General features: G+C 41.2%; 1 protein-coding gene across 1 annotated transcript; it reads left to right on the top strand.

The window, feature by feature from the left end:
- The first annotated feature begins 1,489 nt into the window (after positions 1-1,489).
- On the top strand, positions 1,490-20,932 carry LOC116692993 (probable glutamate receptor). The gene is made up of 12 exons (XM_032521665.1): positions 1,490-1,620; positions 1,845-1,920; positions 7,622-7,653; positions 8,661-8,840; positions 9,493-9,583; positions 9,702-9,806; positions 10,186-10,315; positions 14,231-14,328; positions 15,658-15,872; positions 16,782-17,001; positions 18,716-18,966; positions 20,512-20,932. Exons 2-12 carry the CDS (start codon positions 1,857-1,859, stop codon positions 20,608-20,610), a joined length of 1,485 nt encoding a protein of 494 aa, XP_032377556.1. The 5' UTR covers positions 1,490-1,620; positions 1,845-1,856; the 3' UTR covers positions 20,611-20,932.
- Positions 20,933-22,425: the final 1,493 nt, after the last annotated feature.

Here is a 22,425-nt window from a genome sequence, read left to right as displayed (position 1 = left end):
CTCACTATCTGCTAGCTGCCTGTCCCATGAACACACTGTAAAAACATCTCCTCACTATCTGCTAGCTGCTGTCCCCTGAACACACTGTAAAAAATATCTCCTCACTATCTGCCAGCTGCCTGTCCCATGAACACACTGTAAAAACATCTCCTCACTATCTGCTAGCTGCCTGTCCCATGAACACACTGTAAAAAACATCTCCTCACTATCTGCTAGCTGCCTGTCCCATGAGCACACTGTAAAAAACATCTCCTCACTATCCGCTAGCTGCCTGTCCCATGAACACACTGTAAAAAACATCTCCTCACTATCCGCTAGCTGCCTGTCCCATGAACACACTGTAAAAAACATCTCCTCACTATCCGCTAGCTGCCTGTCCCATGAACACACTGTAAAAAACATCTCCTCACTATCTGCTAGCTGCCTGTCCCATGAGCACACTGTAAAAAACATCTCCTCACTATCCGCTAGCTGCCTGTCCCCTGAGGAGGAGGGAGGGGCGAGCTAGTCTCATTTTATTTGAAAATACTTCAAAAGGCAACAAGAAGTAACGTCACTCAACATTACTTAGAGCACCTTTAACAGATTCCAAATGTGCTGGGTATTGCTTTGAGTTTTATAAATATATTTTTTATTTATTTTTTATTTCAATTACGACCCTGAGATCAAACTGTAAGACGACAACAAGCTGATGTGGTTTTTCTAACGATACATTATCAGATGTTCTCACAGGTAAACTGGAAAGTTTTAGGAGTCCATCAGGGTAAGTCAGGAGGGAGGGAAACTGTGCTCCAACATAAAAAATCTCATCCTGTGACATCTGATCCATCCATCTCAGTGTTACAACCATGATTACACTTCCCTCTTAAAGTAGTGGGCTGGAGGAAAAAAGTTAACATTTTAATTCAAGGTATCTGCATAAGAGTCACATGACACTGTCGTGACACATGAATCCTAACCCTAACTTGTCATGACCAAATTGAATGACACTTGCTAAAAAAAGCGTTGCGTCATAACACACTGTCATGAACGTGTCATAAACGTTAAATAATGTTAATGACACGTTCATGACAGTGTCATGTCCCTCTTATGTAGATACCTACAAGTAAAATGTAACCAAAAAAAACACCTACTGACTCCTAAAACGCCAAGAATAATGACTGAAACAGTAGTGTATTGTAAATCATGTGGTTAATTGTTTTCCTTTGCATCACTTGGAAAAGGTGGGAGGAAAAAAGAAGAAAAAACATGCATTTCCTTCAAAATCGACATCATTCATACGGGTCTGAACATGTAGGCGTTGGGACCAGACTACATCCTGCTCCAATAATTTGATATCATCCCTCTTCAGACTTTATTCTGCCAAAAACCTCTGTCCAACAATCGGAAGTATATTCTCCCTTTTGAGGTTCTGTCTCCTCCCTCCCCCATGCTCCCCTATGTAATCCCCCCCCCCCCCCCCCCACACACACACACACACACACCCAAACTACAGTCTTCTGCACACAACCTTTCCCAAGACCCACTCGCAAGACTTGTCAATTTCTTTCACATCTTCCCGGAGTCTTCCTTCACACAAACGTCGAGGTTTTAACTCATTCTGCACCTTCAGAAGCTGAGGTAAGAGAACTTTTCTTTTATAGCAGTATATACGACAAATACCAGTATTTGACTTGAGTATTTTCAATTTTCTGCAAATTGTTTTTTGTTTTTTTCTAACTGAGTAAAATGTTTAACCTAATCAGTCATCATGCCTGAAATGATTGTGAACGTTAGGTGCTCTTGGAGCATCTGAACTTGAGATAACTGTGTTAAAGATATGTATTAACGAGTGTTGTTTTCAGGTTTTTGGCAACATGACAGGCTGCGTGGCTTTGGTCGTCTGTGTGGCCGCCTTGACCGCATGTGTAGTCGCGGCAGGTAAGACGAAAACACACAACCTGCACTGCAACACGTGGCTTCATTTGGACAACACATGTCTGTCGGGATTCAGGTTTTTGTTGCAAAACACAGTCCTCGTGTACTAGTCACATGTTGAACTGGGATATGTAAGTAGATGTAGGCTATCTTAAGTAAATGTACTAATTGCACAAAGTAAAACTACTCTGTCACAAGTAAAAGTCCTGCATTGGAAATGTTATTTAAGTAAGTGTGTAAGCATTGAAAGTTTTAAAAGTAAAAGTACTCAGAAAAATCCACACATTTTAGATGCTGGAAAGGATCCATAATGTTTAATGGTCTAATCATTTCAGCTGGACATGTAGGAATGTATGTTGTTGGGTAGTTTAATTTATAATAAAACATTGTATCTTATAAAATACTTGTGTTTTGTAGGCAAAAATCTTAATTTGTAAAGTAACTTAAGGTGTCAGATGAACGTAGTGGAGTAAAAAGTATAACGTTTCCCTCTGACATGTAGCGGAGTAGAAGTAGAAAGTCACATGAAAAGACAAAATTAAAAGTACCTCAACATTTGTACATAGTTTAACTCCCCCGCTGGTGTGATGGATAAAAACCCAACTAGTTGCACATGATGCTCTTCATGTCACAACTCCTCTTTCAGGGCTAAATCCCAAATATTTCACTGCAATGGCCAGTGTTGTTTTTGCTAAAGAGTTATTAAAAATGTTAATTATTCAGCTTCAAAGTGTTCAAAGAGGCATGTAAAAAAACAGCCTCCCTATGTGGGGCTTTTGTTCCCATGCAAACTTCACCTTCTGCTCACAGGCACACACACACCACACCACACACACACACACACACACAACACACACACACACACACATACACACACACACACACACGTCACCCTTTGCCATTTTTTCAGGATTTTTGTGATTTTTTTGGACCACTTGCAGTTGTTTAGTCATTGCAGGCACACCTGGACTGTTAAAACTAATATAACTTGGCAGAAAGAATCTCAAAGATTTCACCCTCTATGACTAGAGGCCGAAGGTTTCTGCCTAAAAGGAAGTTTTTCCTCGCCACTGTCGCCCTGTTGCTTGCTCTGGAGGAGACTACTAGAACTGTTGGGTCCTAAATTATGGAGTGTGGTCTAGACCTACTCTATCTGTAAAGGGTCTTGAGATAACTCTTGTTAGGAATTGATACTGTAAATAAAATTGAATTGAATTGAATTGAACAACGGGCCTCTATTCCATACTCAACAGTAACTGTTATACTATAAATTAACATAATCAACCAGTACATGTATGTATGGGAACGCTTGGCAGGTAGAGTGGTTGCCTTGCAACGGAAGGTGGGTTCGACCCTGCACCGCAGTCATTGTCAAGTCATGGGCAAGACATCGAACCCGAGTTCCCCGGTGCTGCATCGAGTGTGATGTGTGTGGTTATATCTACGGAGAGACAGGTGGCACTTGTACGGCAGCCGGCCACGTGTATATGTGTGTGAATGGTGAATGTTTCCTGTGATGTAAAAGCTTGAAGCAGTTGTTAAACTGGCAAATACGCTAATAAATACAGCATTTCATTTACATTACATTGGTACTGATTGCAAACATAGACTGCATCAACTGTAGATTTGCATCAGTCAAGAACCAAGATGAATCAATATGACAACTAAAACTAACTGTCATACATGTCGATAGGTGCATATAGAGCAGACAGAGATTTATCAGCATTTAGTGACATTGTTTTCTTAAACTGACCATGAACTGCCAAAATTGTAACATCTTTCATTTCGAGTTGAACACAGTTGGTGTGTCTGCCAACATAACACTCACACAGTTCATTAGCAAGAACCACAGTTGTTCCCTAACCTTAACCATAACATAGTTGCCATGTGCAGATATTGTAGACAGCAAACATTGGCCATTAAACATGAGTCATATATTGCATAAGGTTGGGTTGTTTTTGTGAAAAAGAAGAATTTTAAAATTTTAAAGGGGAAAGGAATGCAAAACGGTTTTTAGCCGAAAAAGGGCAGTTTAGATAGTTTAGTTAGTTAGATTAAAACTTTTTGTCTTTACACAGGAAAAGGGAAACGAAACCCCCGTTTGGGTCAAACCCAAAAGTGCAATGCAGGGTGCCAGGAATACAGGGTTTTAAAATGCAGGACGGGGACAGGGTACGAAAAAAATATAAAAATTTTAATAAAATTATAAATGAATTTTACAGAAAATTTGTCCATGAATATTTTATAAAAGAAAAAATTGGGTAAAACAAGATTTCAGCGGATGGGTTCTAAATTAATATCCCAGGGGGATATTTTATAAAAACAATTTTAAAGTATTTTACAATGAAAAAATAAGAGGGTTTTTTACTAAACAGATTTTAACAAGTGTCCCAGGGAAAAATATATTATATATTATATATAAAGATATATAAAATTTTAAAAGATTTTTAAAATAATATTTAATATATATATACCTTTAAATTATATAAAGAGGGGGCTTATTACTATGGACAGAATTTTTATATATATATAAAAAATATATATATATAATAAGGCTAAAATGACCCGAAAAAAAATTGGTTTTAAAGGTATAAAAAAAATTTTGGGACAGATCTTTCCGAAGGGTGTGCATTTGGAAAAAGAAATTCCCATGTAAGTTTAGGCGCAAAACCGACTAGGGGGGGTTTTTCTCAAAAAAAATGGGGGGCCCCAGAGGCCAGAAAAAAACCTGTCCAAGAATTCTTAATTCCCCTGCGTATTAAGTAGGGGCCCCGGATGACCAAAAAAACACTAAAGAACCGGGGCCCAAATAGAATAACAGTTTTTTTAAAGAATTCCAACACACACCCGGGCCCCACAACGCAACTCCTTGTGTCCCCAAGTTATGACCCCATGTTGAAAACCCCCAAAATTTTGTATTTATCCTCGGGGGGTGCACCCATCCCCCGGAAATCAGGGGAGGTGGGGGTTTAGCTCCGGGGGCACACCATTTGGTTTTACCCCAAGGGGGGTTTGACAGAAACCCCTTTATCTTTTCCTCTTTTCGGGGCCCTTTTCCATGGCGCAAACAAAAACGGCATTTTCCCTAACAGCTTGGGTTCTTTTTATTAAGGGTTTGCATTTGGACCTCTCCCAGAGCACACAAAGAATCAGGTCAATTTTAAAAGGCTTTTATGACACACTAGGTAGAAACATGTCTAAAATAATAAAAATATTTCTTCCCAAGTTAATTTAATTTGGGGGAAAAGGCCCCGGGTTTGGGGAAATAAAAAACACTCCCCAGGAAGTGAAAACAAACCACCCAAACCCTAAAAGTTAAATTTTTGTCAGGGTTTTGTGCTTTGGTGTGGGGCTAAACCCAAAAAAGGGAATTTTTTTTTTTTTTTTTTAAAATTTAAAAACCCACAACTAAAAGTTTACGGGACCCCGAGGTGACCGGAGGGGGAAAAAAAAAAAACAAGGAAAAAAAAAAAAAAAGAGAGACAAAAAAAACTTTGAAAGGGGGGCCAAAACCCCTTTTGCGGATCTTGACTTGACTGGGAAAAATGAAAAAAAAAATTTTTAAAAAAAAATTTAAAAAACAGAAATGGAACAAATCATTTTCGAGATCTGTGTTTTATTTGCGAGATTTGCGTTGGAGGGGAGGGGGGGGGAAAGGAGGAAAAAAATGTATTAAAATATAAAAAAAAATTTTTAAAAAACATTTTACAGGAAAAAATCCCCTTTTGCGGGTTTTGTTTTTGTTTTTGCAAGAAAAAATTGGGGGTTTTCTTGCAAACCCAAAACAAAAAACCCAAGGCAAAACCACCCTGCTAGCGCGTAGTATCTGGGAAGCTGGGGACCCACGACATGATTACATCCCCCTTGTTTTTATAAATCACCCAATTTTTTAGGGGAAATTTTGGGAAATTTTTTTGGAAAGCTTAAAAAAACATGCCAACTGAAGTGTAAATGGCCATTGTTGTTGGGTGAGCGGGGACGCATGCTAACCTTGGTAGCTAGCTGTAGAAGACTGACAACATCTCTTTGGGTTGTCAAAACTACATTTTGTTTTTTTTGGCTAAGCATTACTAATTAATACATCCCAAAAACAGAAGTTTTACAATAAACCAAGTTGTTGCGTTGATTCAACGGGCGTCGTTGTGTTGTTGTGGGCCCTGTCTTTCATGAGCTTCTTTCTCTTTGTCTTTTACAAGAATAGTAGCTGTCTTTTAAATTCGGGGGGAAAGCTACTAGCTATGGGGCCCAAAATCAGAAAAATGGTAAACATTGGTTTTCATTGTTCCTGAGGGTTAAATGGATTTATAAAAAATACAGCTAGCTTTTTAGAAACGACTGAACATCCCCTTGGGGTTGTTTAAAATATTCTTTGGTTTTTTTTAAAACCATTTTTTAAAAGGGAACGGGAAAACAAGAAAACACAAGGTTTCCCGTGAATATTTTTACAATGAAAGGGGAAGTTCATGATTCCCCACATAGTAGGATGGATGTATTTGGGAAACCCCGGGAGAGGTAATTCAGGTCGTATACCAGTAGTAGCTAGCTTAGCTTAGTTATTTTTTGTTGGATTTGAAAGGGAAATTCCCAAAAAAAAATGAAATCTCCCCAAAACCCAAAAAGTCACGATCTCAAAAAAAAGGGGGGGTGACAAAGCGACCCCGGGCCACCTCGGAGGGGGGGCTGCGTTTAAAAACTGCGGGGTTTTAAAAAAAAAAACAAAACCCTTTTTTTGAAAAAAAGTTTTGGGGAAGTTTTATTCAGGTTTTTTTGGGATCCCCCACCCCCCCAATTCATTAAACCTTTGGGAATCTCCCCCTGTGGCCCCGCTGGGGCCCGGTTGGGGACCCCCCAATCAAAGCACAGGGGGGCCCCCGTCCAGGGACATCCCTTTCTAAACCAGGGGGGGCCTGTTGTGACCCAAAAAAGAAAACCTGTGAAAAATCAATTAACCGTGGGGGGGAGGGGGGCGAGAAAAGAGAGAGAGACGCGGGAAGGTTTCCCCGCAGTCCTAGGCCTGAAATCTTCTCTGGAGGGGGGCCTGCCCAGGGGTGTCATGGGCTTGTACCCCCCCCAAACCCGGGCCCCCGCTTTGTTTTTGTGTGCAGTTTGGGAAAATTTCCCACCCTGGTCCCTTCGTTACCCTTATTCCCACCCCAGGGCATGTTAGGGCCTGCTGGACACGATGGGAATGCCATTGGTCACAGTTTCAACTAAAAGAAAACAGCTCCAAGTGTCATGGGGTTGCTTCCATAAACCCCCCCCTTGCTTGCATAAAACTTCATCAGAATGCTGAAATGGGAAATAAAAGTGTTAGACTCTCTCTCAATTTTCTGAAGACACTCCTCCCCTCCTCCCCATGTTGAAAAGAAACTATGCCCTTGTCTCTCAGTTTGGAGCCATTTTCTTCAGGTCTCCTGAAAAACAAACGACAACAAGACTGTCATTGTCCTCCAGTGGCTGTTTGGGCTTTTTCACGGCTGGGGCTGGAAGAAAAACAACATGAAGGGGACTCAAAGCAACAATATGCTTCATTAGGCTTTCAGGGGGCCCCTCTGCGTATAAGCTTGTAGACATGAAACCAAAGCCCTAATCGGCCTAAGAACCGTCTCAGACGTAATCCTCTCAGCCATTGATTACATTGACTTGCTTCATTACAGGAATCCAAAATTGATTGTGGCGTTTTGTTGTTTTTGTCTCATTCCAGGTGCCAAGGTGTTATCCATCACCACCATAAAGGTATTGTGCCTTTGTGCGTCTCTCTTCTCTAGAATGCCAAGATGGCAGCGGCCGTGTGCAGCTGTAAAACACCTCGACCGAGTCAAAAAGAGGAGTTGTGGTTCATACAACAAGGGTCTGGTTGTTGTAGTTTAGGCTATCAATTCAACCAGTAATAATAACATTGTACTCACCAAGGTAATTGCTAAGATCTTACTAAGTGGCGACATTGCTGAAGTTTCTAAAGGTCAACTAACACGAGCATGAGCGGTTTATAAATGTAATGAATCATTATTTTTATTTTACATAGGAAGAGCAAAGGATAATACTACATGAATATGAAGAACAGACATGGTTTTACAGGCAAAAAGCTGCTTCCCAGAAGGAAAGCTGGCAAGAATTGGCAATAACAAGGCTGTAAATGCCTAAATTACCAGGTTGATTAATAGTCCTATCCCTTCTCCAGACCATAATTACACTTGTCCTTTCTATAAACTGTCGTTGCTTTAGCTTTTTTATTTAACTTGCAACCCTGGCAGTGGTAAGCGGTTGTGAGTAATAAAAAAAATATAGAAACAGAGGCTGATTCAATTTGTGTGCATTGGCCACACACGGCTCAAGAAGCCGACTAAGATAGCCTACGTAGTTCCCTCCACTGAAAATCAATATATTTCATAAAGATCACTCACGGTAACTGCTCCTCGGTCCAGCCAGGACGTTGTGGGGGGGGGGGGGGGGGGGGGGTTGTCATCATCCATTATGGCGTGTAGTTTGTTACATGCACGCCCCTCCACCACAGTTCTCAATGTGTCCAGGACACTTGCCACCACAGTCTGATAAAACATCAAACATCCAAAGATCTGAGCCTCCTGAGGAAGAAGAGACGCCTCTGCCTCTTAGTGGACCAATCAAGCTTGCTGTCCAGTAGCAAACCCGAGTATTTGTAGGTCTGCACATCCTTAATGGCCTCCCACCTCCCCACCTTAGACTCCCTATTAAAATGAGGTTGTTTGTTCTGTTCCCTTCAGGAAGACCCGTACGCGATGACCCGCGGCTCTGAGCTGGAGGGCTACTGCATCGACCTGATCTCGGAGCTCTCCAAGAAGCTGGGCTTCACGTACAAACTGCACGTGGTGAAGGACAGCCGCTACGGAGCCAAGGACCCCAGCGGCATCTGGAATGGCATGATTGGGGAAATCACCAGAGGGGTAAATCACCAGAGGGGTAAATCACCAGAAGGGTAAATCCCAGACACTGCGACTGTACCGGCTCTCCTTAAAATGGGAGACAGTCACTCAGCATGCAGTACATGCATGTTAGCATCTAACATCAGAGATGGCAAAAGTACTCACTTCCCGTACTCAAGTAGAAGTACAGATACTTGTATTAAAAAATACTCAGGAACTGCAGTGAAATTATTTCAAAGTTGTTAGTGAGGACTAAATTAGGACTGGATTTAAAGCTGATTCTGGTTTCCAACTTTCAACAATCGCCATTTTGAGTCAACAGCCAGGTGTAAGCTAGGTAACAGGTGAAGAACACAACATCACTAGCTAACTTTAACTTTGCCAGAACTATAAACCAATAAAATAAACTGACAACACATTTGTTAAATTATACGACTTACGACTTGTCCGCGCTATTCTCCGACATACACTCGCAATCACTCCTCATAGACGACCTTTAGTACAAAACTAAAGTAACGAGCCAATTTTGTAAAACGTAAGGAGCATAAAGTACCGATATTCGTGTTAAAATATAAGGAGTAGACGCAAAAAGTCGACCAAAAAATAAATAGAAAAGTAAAAATATCTGAAAAATCTGTGTCTTGTGTTTGACATGTGTGCGTGGACCCATCAGGAAGCGGACCTGGCGGTGGCCCCGCTGACCCTCACCGCGGTCGAGAGCAGCGGTGGAAGAGGAACCCTTCAGCGGGGCCCGGAAGGCTTATGTGCGCAGGAGGGGCCTTAAAGAGAGGGGTTTCACCCTGCTGTCGCCCTTCCAAATGGGGGCGGACCCTGGGTTTTTTTTGTTTTCCTAAAACGGGTTCTGCTATTCCTGGTGGGCAGGTGGTCCGGCGCTAATGTCCCAGGCTACATGTCCGGTGATAAATGTCCAGCTGCTAAAGTCCCAGCGCACATGTCCCAGTGCAAAGTCCCAGGGCAAACCCCCAGGTAAATGCCCCAGTGCAAAGTCCGGTGACATGTCCGGCTGCAAATTTTCCCAGTGCTACAGCCCAAGAAAAACGCCCCAAAGCTCCCAAATGCCCCGGCGCAAAAGCCCGGCGTACATGTCCCGCGCAAAAAGCCCAGCTGAAATTTCCCCCGTGCTACATGTCCCAGTGTAAAGGGCGGTGAAAGCCAGGCTACATTCCCCTACTGCCCAGGTAAAGTCCCGCTGTACAGCCCAGTGAAAATGTCCGGTGTAAATGTCCCGCGCTACAGTCCACTGTAAACCCCAGCTGCTACATGTCCCCGTGAAAATGTCCGGGCTAAAGTCCCAGCGCTAAGTCCCAATGTCCAGGCCCATGTACTGCCCCATGAAAATGTCCAGTGCACATGTCCCGGGAAAAGTCCCGGCACTTTGCCCCCGTGCTAAAGCCCCAGCGTACATTCCGGCTACAGCCCCAGTGTAAAGCCCCAGCGTACATCCCCGCTGCACATGCCCGGCTGCAAAGTCAGCTGTAATACCCCGGCTCCAAAAGTCCCAGCTGAATGTCCCGGCTGCTAAATGTCCCCGTCAATTCCCAGTGCAAATGCCAGCTGTAATGCCCCAGGGGCAAAAGTCCAGCTGAAAGGGTCCCCGCTCAATGCCCCAGGAAATTTTGGTACCTTCCCAGCTGCAAAGCCCCGTGAAAAGTCCCAGCAAACATGTCCCGGAGAAAAATGCCCCCGGTTTTCATGCCAGGTACATGCCCAGCTGCTAAATGTCCCTCGCAAATTCCCAGGCTACATGCCCCCGTGCTAATTTCCCGCTGCAAATGTCCCCGGCCAGCCCAGCTGTAAATTTCCAGCTGCTAAATCCCCCCGCGTAAGACCCGGCGCTACATGCCCCGGCGCTAAATGTCCCAGCTGAAAAATGCCCAAGTGCAAAAGCCCCAGTGACATGTCCCAGCGTACAGCCCCGTGTACATGTGGGCTAAAGCCCCAAAGCGCCATGCCCAGCTGCTAATGTCCCTGTCTGCCCCAGCTGCAAATGCCCCGGCTGTAAAGTCCCCGCTGCTAAATTCCCAGCTGCTACCCAACTTGCCACCTTTTTTCCCCCTGTAAATTTCCCAGTGAATGTCCCGGCTAAAGTCCCCGCGTAAAGCCCAGTACACTTTCCCAGCTGTAAATGCCCGTGAAATGCCCCGCTCAAGTCCGGGCTAAACCCAGCGTAATGCCCCAGCTGTAAATGCCCCCAGCTGAAAAGGCCCAGCTGTTACAGTCCCAGTGCTAAAGTCCCTGCTGCTAAAAGTCCAGCTGCTACATGTCCCAGCTGCTACATGTCCCGCTGCTACATGTCCCAGCTGCTAAATGTCCCAGCTGCTAAATGTCCCGGCTGCTACATGTCCCGGCTGCTACATGTCCCCGCTGCTAAATGTCCCAGCTGCTACATGTCCCAGCTGCTAAATGTCCCAGCTGCTACATGTCCCAGCTGCTACATGTCCCAGCTGCTACATGTCCCAGCTGCTAAATGTCCCGGCTGCTAAATGTCCCCGCTGCTAAATGTCCCAGCTGCTACATGTCCCAGCTGCTACATGTCCCCCGCTGCTACATGTCCCAGCTGCTACATGTCCCAGCTGCTAAATGTCCCCGCTGCTACATGTCCCAGCTACTACATGTCCCAGCTGCTAAATGTCCCCGCTGCTAAATGTCCCAGCTGCTACATGTCCCGGCTGCTAAATGTCCCAGCTGCTACATGTCCCAGCTGCTAAATGTCCCAGCTGCTACATGTCCCAGCTGTTACATGTCCCAGCTGCTAAATGTCCTGCTGCTAAATGTCCCGGCTGCTACATGTCCCGGCTGCTACATGTCCCCGCTGCTAAATGTCCCAGCTGCTACATGTCCCAGCTGCTAAATGTCCCAGCTGCTACATGTCCCAGCTGCTACATGTCCCAGCTGCTAAATGTCCCAGCTGCTACATGTCCCCGCAAAACTGCTGGCTGATGCATCTCAATCTCTTGTTTTTCTACATTGTAAGGTAGAAACAGGGCTGGAGCTACCAGGATGGGTCCTCAGTATTTCACCATCTACAGTTACAGACAAGTCACACTATGTATATGTATATAGTATACATATTTTTTAATTTTTTAGAGGGACATTTTGATATGTGTCATTATTTGTTAGGAAACCCAGATGGAGTAAAATCACACAACAACATTTTTTAGGGACAAAAAAGTGTTTTTGGTGTCTATGTGTGTGTTTGTGTGTGTATATATCTATATACATACAGTATGTAAGAAAATTAAAATTAAATTAAAAACAAAATATATATATATATATTTTTTTTTTTTTTATGGGGACATTTTGATATTTGTCATTATTTGTTAGGAAAAACAGATGACTTTTTTAATTTATTTTTTATGGACAAAACAATTTGTAGTGTTTTTGGTGTCTAGTCAGATACAATAACCCCCAAAATATTGGCCACCATATGAAAAACAACTAATGCAAAAGAATTTGACAATATAAAGTTGTCAGATACATTTTTTATTTCATTTTTTTGGGGTCCTATCTATCTATCTATCTATCTATCTATCTATCTATCTATCTATCTATCTATCTATCTGTCTGTCTATCTGTCTGTCTATCTGTCTGTCTATCTGTCTGTCTATCTGTCTGTCTATCTGTCTGTCTATCTGTCTGTCTGTCTGTCTGTCTGTCTATCTGTCTGTCTATCTGTCTGTCTATCTGTCTGTCTGTCTGTCTATCTGTCTGTCTGTCTGTCTGTCTGTCTATCTGTCTGTCTATCTGTCTGTCTATCTGTCTGTCTATCTGTCTGTCTGTCTGTCTATCTGTCTGTCTGTCTGTCTGTCTATCTGTCTGTCTGTCTGAGGAGGAGGAGGAAGGGTGCTTGGTGGTGGAATAGGTCAGGAGAGGGAGGGTGAGGGCGCTGTAGGCTGTATATAATTTTCATAGATTTTTTATTTGTGTGTTTATATTACAGTGTTATGCTGTATACATTTTCTTTTTACTCTGATGTATAGAAGTTACTTTACAGTATGTGTGTGAATGATAATAAAATTCTGTATTACAGTTTATATTTTTGTGAAATCCTATTTCTTTTTTCAGTTTTATACACAATTGTATTGTGTAAGCACAAAAAAACAGTACAGTAACCATTCGTGAGCTTAGAATTATAAGGTTATATCTCCACTTATGGTCGACATTGACTTTTTGACACAATCTGATCCATTAGGTGTTTATTACAGTAATGCCTGTGTGGTGTTATTTTTGTAAAAAAAAAAAAGATTACATGTAATAGATAAGGCTATAATAGAAGATTATACTACATGACGGTTTTGTCAGCAGGGATGTAAAAACTTTGATGCTCAATATCTCAGAACTACCCTACACGGAGATAGAACCTTACAATTCTAAGCTCACGCATTGTCGGGTTGTCCCCATTGTTAATGAAGGACTGGGCTAAGACTGAAAGGTGGATATGAGGGACATTTCCATGTCCTCTGCCATAGTGACAAAATATCTAAACATTCTGACTTGCAGTGCTTACATAATGCTAAAGGGACAAAGCATTTTGGGGGCACTGACTGGTTAAATGAGAAGGAAATTTAGTTTTGACACATGAGTGAACTGTTTTGGGAGAGGTGTGAGCTTTTGCAGGTGAACCACGGTGTTGTGCCGAACCATCCACGTTATTTTGGCAAAAGCACCAAGAGTGTGGAGAACGTCCGCTCTGTTTGGAGAAATGAGCGAAGCAATTGAGAAGGATCTTTGCCATTTTGGTGGCACTGACTCTTTATATGAGAAATGAATTTAGTTTTGAAGCATGAGTGAACTGTTTTGGGAGAGATATGAGCTTTTGCAAGTGAGCTATAGTGTTGTGCTAAACTGTAAGAATGTTTTGCCAAATGATCTTGGAGTTTTGAGAATGTAATTTCTGTTTCAAGAAATGAGCCAAACCAATGGAGAAAAACTGTAATAGCCGCCTGCATATATATTCATAGTACATATTCATCTGTAAACTCTGTAAACCAGTAGTATATTATGTTCATTGTACACATCTGTAAAAATTCAATTTATAGTGATATCCACCTGTATATTATATTCAGTACATATCCAGCTGTAAACTTGCTCATAATACTTGTTATCTAAATTTATATTCATAGGACAAACCCATCTGTAAAATTCTGTTTATAATATTATTCATTTCCATATTTGTTCACTTATGCACTGATGGAACCATTGTATATATCCTGCACTTACTGCTACTGCACTCCTGGTTAGACCCAAACTGCATTTCGTTGCCTTGTACCTGTACACGTGTAATGACAATAAAGTTGAATCTAATCTAATCTAATCTAATTTCCACAGACATGAGAGTTATTCTTCTGTAAACAGACATTTGCATCTTTGGTTCTTTTATTTTCCTGCAGGATCAGTCCCGGGGAATGGGCCGAGCCAGAGACGGAGGAGCACAGCTTCACGCTGCTGCACAGCTTCTGGTACATCACGGGAGCCCTCACCCTGCAAGGTACGGCCGCAGTCAGCGTCACTCCACCACAGACACACACACACACACACACACACACACACACACACACACACACAGACACACACACACACACACACACACACACACACACTGCTGCTGGCTCTCTCTCTTTATGCTTTCTCACCGTCACCTCGTTAATGTACAGTTTTTTCAATTAAAAACTCAAAGGTTTGTGGTAAGGTAAGGTGTTTGTATATGTTCTTATTTTTGATATGGATCCCCCTGGGTCTGAAATAAAGTTTACTTAATACTAAAAATGCATTTTATTTCAGGGCGCCTTTCAGGACACTCAGTCGCCTTATAATGTATTAAAGGTCCCATGTCATGCTTATTTTCAGGTTCATACTTATATTATATTATATTATGGGCGTCTACTAGAACATGTTTATGCTTTATTCTCCAGAAAAACACATTATTTTTCCCGTACTGTCAATCTGAATATACCTGGATTCAACTGGTATCTGAAACGCTCCGTTTTGGTGCCTGTTTCTTTAAGACACCGCTTTAAGACCCCCCATAACTTCCTGGGTGTTCTAAATCTGTGCTATCCACATCCGCATCGTCAGATATAAACATTTTTCTGTAGATTGAGTGTCTGATGCTTTTGTTGATATGCTTTATAATTTAAAAAAGGATACAATAAAGAAAAAAAAAATACAACATGGGACCTTTAAAGTTTGTGGTAGATACAGAACAAAGAGATTCAATCGTTATATCTTTTAGATTTTGGATTTTCCCGAGTATACGCTAGAATACATGATCTATACATACAGTCATACAGTATTTTAAATAAAACTACAATGGAATGGTTATTCAAATACCTGCAATTTAAACTTCTTTAGCTATTTGTACAATCTGACAAGAGATACTTTGTTTGAGAAGGCTTCTTTGATAAGAGTCATCGGATGAGAAGAACCATTTTATTTTATATATTTGGGGCATTTTTAGTCCTTTATAGTCAAATAGGGGAGAGAGAGAGAAGTGGAATGACACCCAGCAAAGGGCCGCAGGTCGGAGTTGGACCTGTATGGGCGCCCGCTCTACCAGGTGGGCTACTCTGGGGCCCCATCCAGTTACTTTCATTTAAGGTTTCAAAGGGCCTGAACAACGAAGAGAAAAGTAGTTTGTATACCTTCCAGTACAATCACAAAATAATGTAATACTATACCTTAAAAACGTCATACACAACTCAATGTTATGATCATCATCGGTGAACCCCGTCTGCATTGTTTTGAATGGAGCATGGATTTATGTGATGAATATTAATGTATTTTAAAAGGTTTTGTGCTACTGTCTGTGTCCTCCCAGGGGCCGGTCCTCACCCCAGAGCCCCGTCTGGACGCCTCGTCAGCGCCATCTGGTGGCTGTTTGCCGTGCTGCTTCTGGCCTGCTACTTCGGCAACTTCACCTCCGTGATGCACAGCAACAAACACGTCTCCATCAAGACTTTTGAAGACCTCGCTAACCAGGATGTGATAGACTACGGCACATTGGAGGCTGGATCCACCATGCAATTCTTTAAGGCAGGGGGTCTTGACACATTTTAAGCCAAGGACCCCATAACTGAGAGAGAAGCCTACTACATGATTGCTTTTTTTTTTCTTCTTTGTTTAGCAAATCAAAATAATTAGTATAATAATTACCAATCCATCAGAAAAGGACATGTAGAAGGAAGACAGGAAACCCCAAGGGGATTATAAAGTGTCCCTTTCACATATAGAGCACGACTACAGTTTAATATATAACAACAAAAGAAAAATCTAATTTACACATCAATAAATTGATGTAAGAAAAAAACTAAAAAAACAGATGGAGATGGAGAAAAGAATAAGAAAGGTAAAAAAAATTATAGACATAAATGTATAAAATAAAGTTGCATTTTTAAACTGGACCAAAAATATGTGACAAAAGTGTGGGCGGCCTAAAGCCTTTATAAATACCTTTTTTGTTGCATAGAAAACTAATCTATTAAAATTACCTACCTATTGTTGCCGTGGTTTATATATATATATATATATATATATATATATATATATATAATATACTATGTGGCACAGTGAATCCTTAGGATTAATCTGTATCTATGGATGGCCATAGTGACTACCTTACCTATAGGCCAGTAAGCATTGGGGATTTATTTTTGCTAATATGTTGGATTTGTGTTAAGACTTGTTATCATTTTTGATAAAAATGGACAGTATTTAACAATAATTACATAGACTCTGACCCAGTTGAAGATCCCTCCTTTAAGGTATTCAGCAGCTCCTGAATATGGTCTGCAGACATTACAGCTGATCGATTACGCCTGAGATATGTCGACATAACTGAATGGAAAACAACAAGTGCTCCTGATATCTCGCAAACTCAGAACACAGTGTTGAGCACATGAGAAGATTAACACGTTTTATTGCGGGTTGTTTTTTGTTTCCCAGAATTCCAACAACCCCGTCTACCGGCGTATCTACGAAAACATGGAGCGCAAGAAGAGCTACGTGTCCAACATGGAGGAGGGCGTTCGCCGCGCCCAGGAGGGGAACTTCGCCTACATCGGGGAAGCGGTGTCCCTGGACTTGGTAGTGGCTCGCTACTGTAAACTGTACCGTTCGCAGGAAGTCATCGCCATGAGAGGCTACACCATCGCAGCACCTCTGGGTGAGTCATCCGGGCTCTCAAAACTGGGTTGACACGGCTCTCCCAAGCTCTCGGTTTTTTACACTTTTTGTGTTTGCAGTGCTTTGAATGCCTTCAATGAGTGACTGTCTAGAAGTGTGCACCATTACCCCCATTTTTACCTTCCATCCATGGACTGTAAAAAAAACACATAATGGATGTCTAAATCAGTGATGTCACCCCATTGTTTTGTGGTGTCATGCCATGAATTACTACAAAGAACTGCTACAAACTACTATTTTTTTTCTGTTTTTGTTATTTACACTCTCCATTCTAACCCCAACCGGCCTGTCAGACTCCGCCTACCAAGAGCCTGGGTCTGGGTCTGGGTCTGGGTCTGGGCCTGGGTCTGGGTCTGGGCCTGACCGAGGTTTCTGCCTAAAAGGAAGTTTTTCCTCACCACTGTCACACTGTTGCTTGCTCTGGAGGAAACTACTAGACCTGTTGGGTCCTTGTAAATTCTGGAGTGTGGTCTAGACCTGCTCTACCTGTAAAGTGTCTCGAGATAACTCTAGGAGCTTGCATTTCGACCGCTGCCATCTTGGTATTTTGGAGCCAGAAGTGACCATATACGAGTCACTTTTCCTCTTTTAACATGACCGTGCTCACAGGCGCAAAGCAAGCTCCGTAAAGATGTTATTTACTCGCATTGGTTTGCAAGACCTCCCATCCCATCCAAGAGCCTTACAATCAACTGGATCTTCTCCACCAACATCAGTGTTGGACCTTGGGCTGGGTAAATATTCCAATACTGTGACTTCCATACCGGTCCCTTAAAGATACGTCTTATAAAACCAATTTAATAACACTTTTTACAACATTACACATTACAGCACAAATCTTTAGATTTATTTTCCAGCTCCTACTACGTGAGCTGTTTTTCCTGTGTGACATGTAACGTTAGACCGCCAATCCCAGACATTATAAGATCTTGGTAGAAGCATGCTGCATGCTTATTGGCTCCCTGACACTGATGAGATTTACTCCTTAGGTAATGAAATTGGATATTGAATGATGAGCCATTTCTTTCAATACTTTAAAGCAGTGGTTCCCAAACTTTTTCAGCTCAAGACCCAAAAGAGAAATTTGGTGTCTCCCCGGGACCCAAATTTACAAAAGTACGCCATGAATCATTGTAACATCTACATTTTTAAACTGTGGACAAAAGAGGGAACAAACCATGAATTTAAATGTATTTGAAGTATATTTATTCCATTATAAAAGTAAACAAAAACAGAAGAGGGGTCTATTCTCCGTTCTGTGTCTCACCCCTTTCTCAACTCATGTTCTTATCCCCTCCTAGGATAAGAGAAGACTTCACAGACCAGTGAAGCAAAAAAGAACGCTCATTCACATAAGATTGATATGCATTTTACGCCAATTGGCGACCCAATAAAACGGGTCTGCAACACATTTTGGGTCCCGACCCTAAGTTTGGGAAACATTGCTTTAGAGGTTATTCGGTCGCTGCCTGAAAACTATAGAAATCGGTACCCAGCCCTATTTGGACATCACTAATGCTCTTGTACTAATGCATAGCTAATATATGGAAGCAAAGTCCTGCAGCCATGTTCTGACATCTGATGGAAAGCCTGAAAACAAAACAATGGGAGATGTTCCAGCAGCAGGTTATTGACCAGTTACCATGTTCATCAGCCTATTTCTTCTTCTACACCACCTCTCTTTGCTCCACCAGGTTCCCCGTTGGTGAAAAACCTCTCCATCGCCATCCTCCAGCTCAGTGAGTCCGGCGAGCTGACGTATCTGAGGGACAAGTGGTGGGCCAGCAGCTGCGTGGGTGCCGACAAGGCCCAGACCTCCGATGCCCTGCACCCCCACGACCTGCTGGGCCTCTTCCTCCTCCTGGGCCTGGGACTCGGTGTGGGGCTGCTGCTGGCCCTGTTGGAGCTCGTATCCAGGGCCCACAACCAAGCTAAGGACAGCAAGGTAGGGAAGATGATCACATTGGGACTTTGGTGAGCCACACTTACAACATTCACAAATGTTGAACGTCTCAACCTGAACATTCAATTGTGAGAGTAGATTTAATTATTTAGATCACACCTGTTGTGGATAAGGTGTGGCTAATAGGTTTTTACTAGTAATGCAGTGGATTTATTATTTATCTGCATTTATCTATTATGGGAGTCTATAATTTATGTTATTTACTTTAATATTCAATTCAATTAATTTCAATTTAAATTGTGCAAAATCACAACATCAGTTATCTCAGTGTGCTTTCCATAAGAGAGCAGGTCTAGACCGTACTCTGTGATGTTATTTACAGAAACCCAACAGTTCCCACCAAGAACAGGCACTAGGCCACAGAGCCAAGGAACAACTTCCTTAAATATACAGGAACAAGTATTAGATGGATTGTGGAGAAACTAGGATGAATGCACGAGACTTTGGTGAATCCCTCGTCCCATTGCCTATCTCCACAGTGCTGTGTAGTAAGGCTACACCACACATAGTAAAACCGCTATGGGTTGTTGTCATTTTTTTTAAACCAATCCCAATCGTCTTAAAGCACCGGACGCGCCGGCAACGGTGGTTCTGCAAAATAGTCTCAGGAAGGAACTTGTTTTGGTGGAACATTTGCACCCCCGCTAAAGATAACGCCACATGAAATATTAACTCAAGATAACTGTTGACAAAATACAGTAATGTGAGCTATTTAAATTAGTTGGATACATAGTGTGTTCACACTATGTATCTTATCTTACACTATGACTTATTTGGGGTTTTAAAAACAATTCTGAAATAAAATGTTACTTCATAATCTATTAACAAATACTGCCTTTATCTCAATTTCAAACAATTGAGAATTCACATATGTTTAGGGAATGCAATCAGTCTCTACTAGAACACTATTAAACATGGAAGTGGGGTTTGTTTTGTGTCATAAGGTTATAATTCATGTTAAAAATCCACTATGGAAACAACATAAGTGGTCATATCCAGACTAATGTTCTGAATTGAGTCAGGAATACATGTTTATCACAGGAAATAAGGAAAGGACGTTGATTTTCAGGTAGAAAAAATGTAACTTGTACCATTTTTCTTCTTGTAATAATTTGAAATGGGTCAATTTGACCCAAATACCATACAAGGGTTATTTTACTGCCAGGTGACGTTAGCATTTAGCTCCAAGTGATTAATTTTTTTTCATAAGGTTATACTTAATGTTAAAAATCCACTGTGGAAACAACACAAGTGTCCTAGCCAGACTAATTTTTTGAATTGAGTCAGGAATACATGTTTATCACAGGAAATAAGGAAAGGCTGTTGATTGTCAAGTAGACAAACTGTAACTTTAACCTTTTTTCTTCTTGTAAAAATTTGAAATGGGTCAATTTGACCCGAATACCATACCAGGGTTATTTTACTGCCAGGTGACGTTAGCATTTAGCTCAAATCACAGCCTCCTAGAGCTAATAGCAAGGTTCTCGACTGGTTTCTTTACCATTTCTTCTTCTTTTTCTTTCCCAGAAGTCATGCTGCTCGGTGTTGACGTCGGAGCTAAACCGGCGATTTTGCAACAAAGGGGAGCGTGCGGAGCAAGACGGCTCGGACAAAAACAAAGCCTAAAGGAGAAGTTTACATGTTAGCTTTTGATAAGGTAGTGTCAGCGCCCCGGTATTGATCCGCCAGACACACTAGCTTTGTGTATCTCCGTAGTAACCGTGTGTTGTGTGGTCGTGGTGTCAGTGTGTTTTTGTCCTTTCCCAGAAAAGCTCTTTGACCACGTTGGACACATCTAGTAGCTACAGCGTATTACACAACAAACCTAGAGTCTTAGAGCTTCCAACTGCAAATACTAATCATTTTGAATTGTTTACAATGTTTTTGCGTGTTATTACATATCCACATCCCACCCCCCCTACTAACTCGGGTGTATTTCTGGTTGAACTACAAAAGTGGTATAACCCTTTTTCTATAATAAAATTCCCCAATATCCCAAATGCTCTCTGGTTTCTAAGTATACAATGCAATTTCATTTTTCTGGTGAGTTTATGCCCACATCTTAGCAGCCCAAAGCGTTATCTCAACATGCAACTCAAGAGAAAACAATATAAATGACATCAAACAAGCATTACTGGTACTGTTATTAGATCAATAATTTATGTATAATTAATAGTCATAATATGAATGACTTTGTGCTTCACAGAGCACATTTAACCCTTGTGTTGTCTTCCCAAAATTAAAAATCAATGTTTTTTTCTTATGTTTTTCACTTTTTCTTATGTTTTTGTCCCTTTTTTCAACACTTTTGATGCTTTTTTTTCAATGTCTGTCACTTTTTTTTGTTTCACTTTAGTTTTACAGTTGGTCAATAAACCTCATTTATAGGAAATTATACCTAATGTTTGAGTTAGAAAAGCTGAAATTAGGAATTATTGAGACTAAAATTAAAGGAATGGATGTTGATGGATTATCACAGACTGGAATATGTCAACTTTTACTCAATACTATTTCAAAAACACTTCACTTTGTTTTTTCAAATGCTAGAAAATTGAATAAGACCCAAAATTAATGAAAGTAGAGATGTGAACTTGCCAAAGAACGTTGTGTTGAATCAATCATGTTATTTTGGGGAATTAAAAAGAACATTGTTATAGGAAAACATGAGGACAACATGAGGACAACATGAGGACAACATGGGGACAACATGAGGATAACATGAGGGTTAAGTCGGCACATATAAAATTTCTGTTGGCAACGGACCAATCCCGAAAGTTGAAGGTGGCGGATATAATAATAATAATAATGATAAATTTAAGTTGTAATGCACTTTGTATTTACTCAAATCCCAAAGTGCTACATGATGAAACTACCTTCCATTAGATATAAACATAATAAGACAAAAAACAACAGAACAAGAGACAAATGGGACTCTAGTTGAAACAATATGGTTGTGGAAAGGAAATCAGTGCATTTCCTAAATTATATGTTAGTACAATGTATAGTATATATGTTAGATAGTGAATAAGCCAGTTTTAACTGGTAGGTTTTGAACGATTTAATGTTGTCATTGGCTGACAATATATATATATATATATATATATATATATATATATATATATGTGTGTGTATATATGTATTTTTTTTATTTTTTACTTCAGTTTACTGCCTTTTTTCATTGTGTTTTAGTTTAACCCTGTCCTACAGGTATGTGTTTGATACTCAAAAGATAGTTTCACATCAGACATAATGTCGCCATCCTTTGTTTTTAGATTATTTTTTGGGGCTTTTCTGCCATTAATTTTTGACAGGACAGTTAGGTGACTAAGGACGAGAGAGGGGGAAGACATGTAGGAAATCATAACATGTCAGAGTTGAACCCTTGACCTCTGCGTCGAGGCATAAACCTCGAAGTGCAATTTAAGGTGGTGAGGCTCTACA

Source organism: Etheostoma spectabile, chromosome 7 (genome assembly GCF_008692095.1).
Source record: "Etheostoma spectabile isolate EspeVRDwgs_2016 chromosome 7, UIUC_Espe_1.0, whole genome shotgun sequence".
NCBI classification, from domain to species: domain Eukaryota; kingdom Metazoa; phylum Chordata; class Actinopteri; order Perciformes; family Percidae; genus Etheostoma; species Etheostoma spectabile.
The sequence above is the reverse complement of the archived record's forward strand: the minus strand, read 5'-3'. Positions and strand labels throughout refer to the sequence as shown.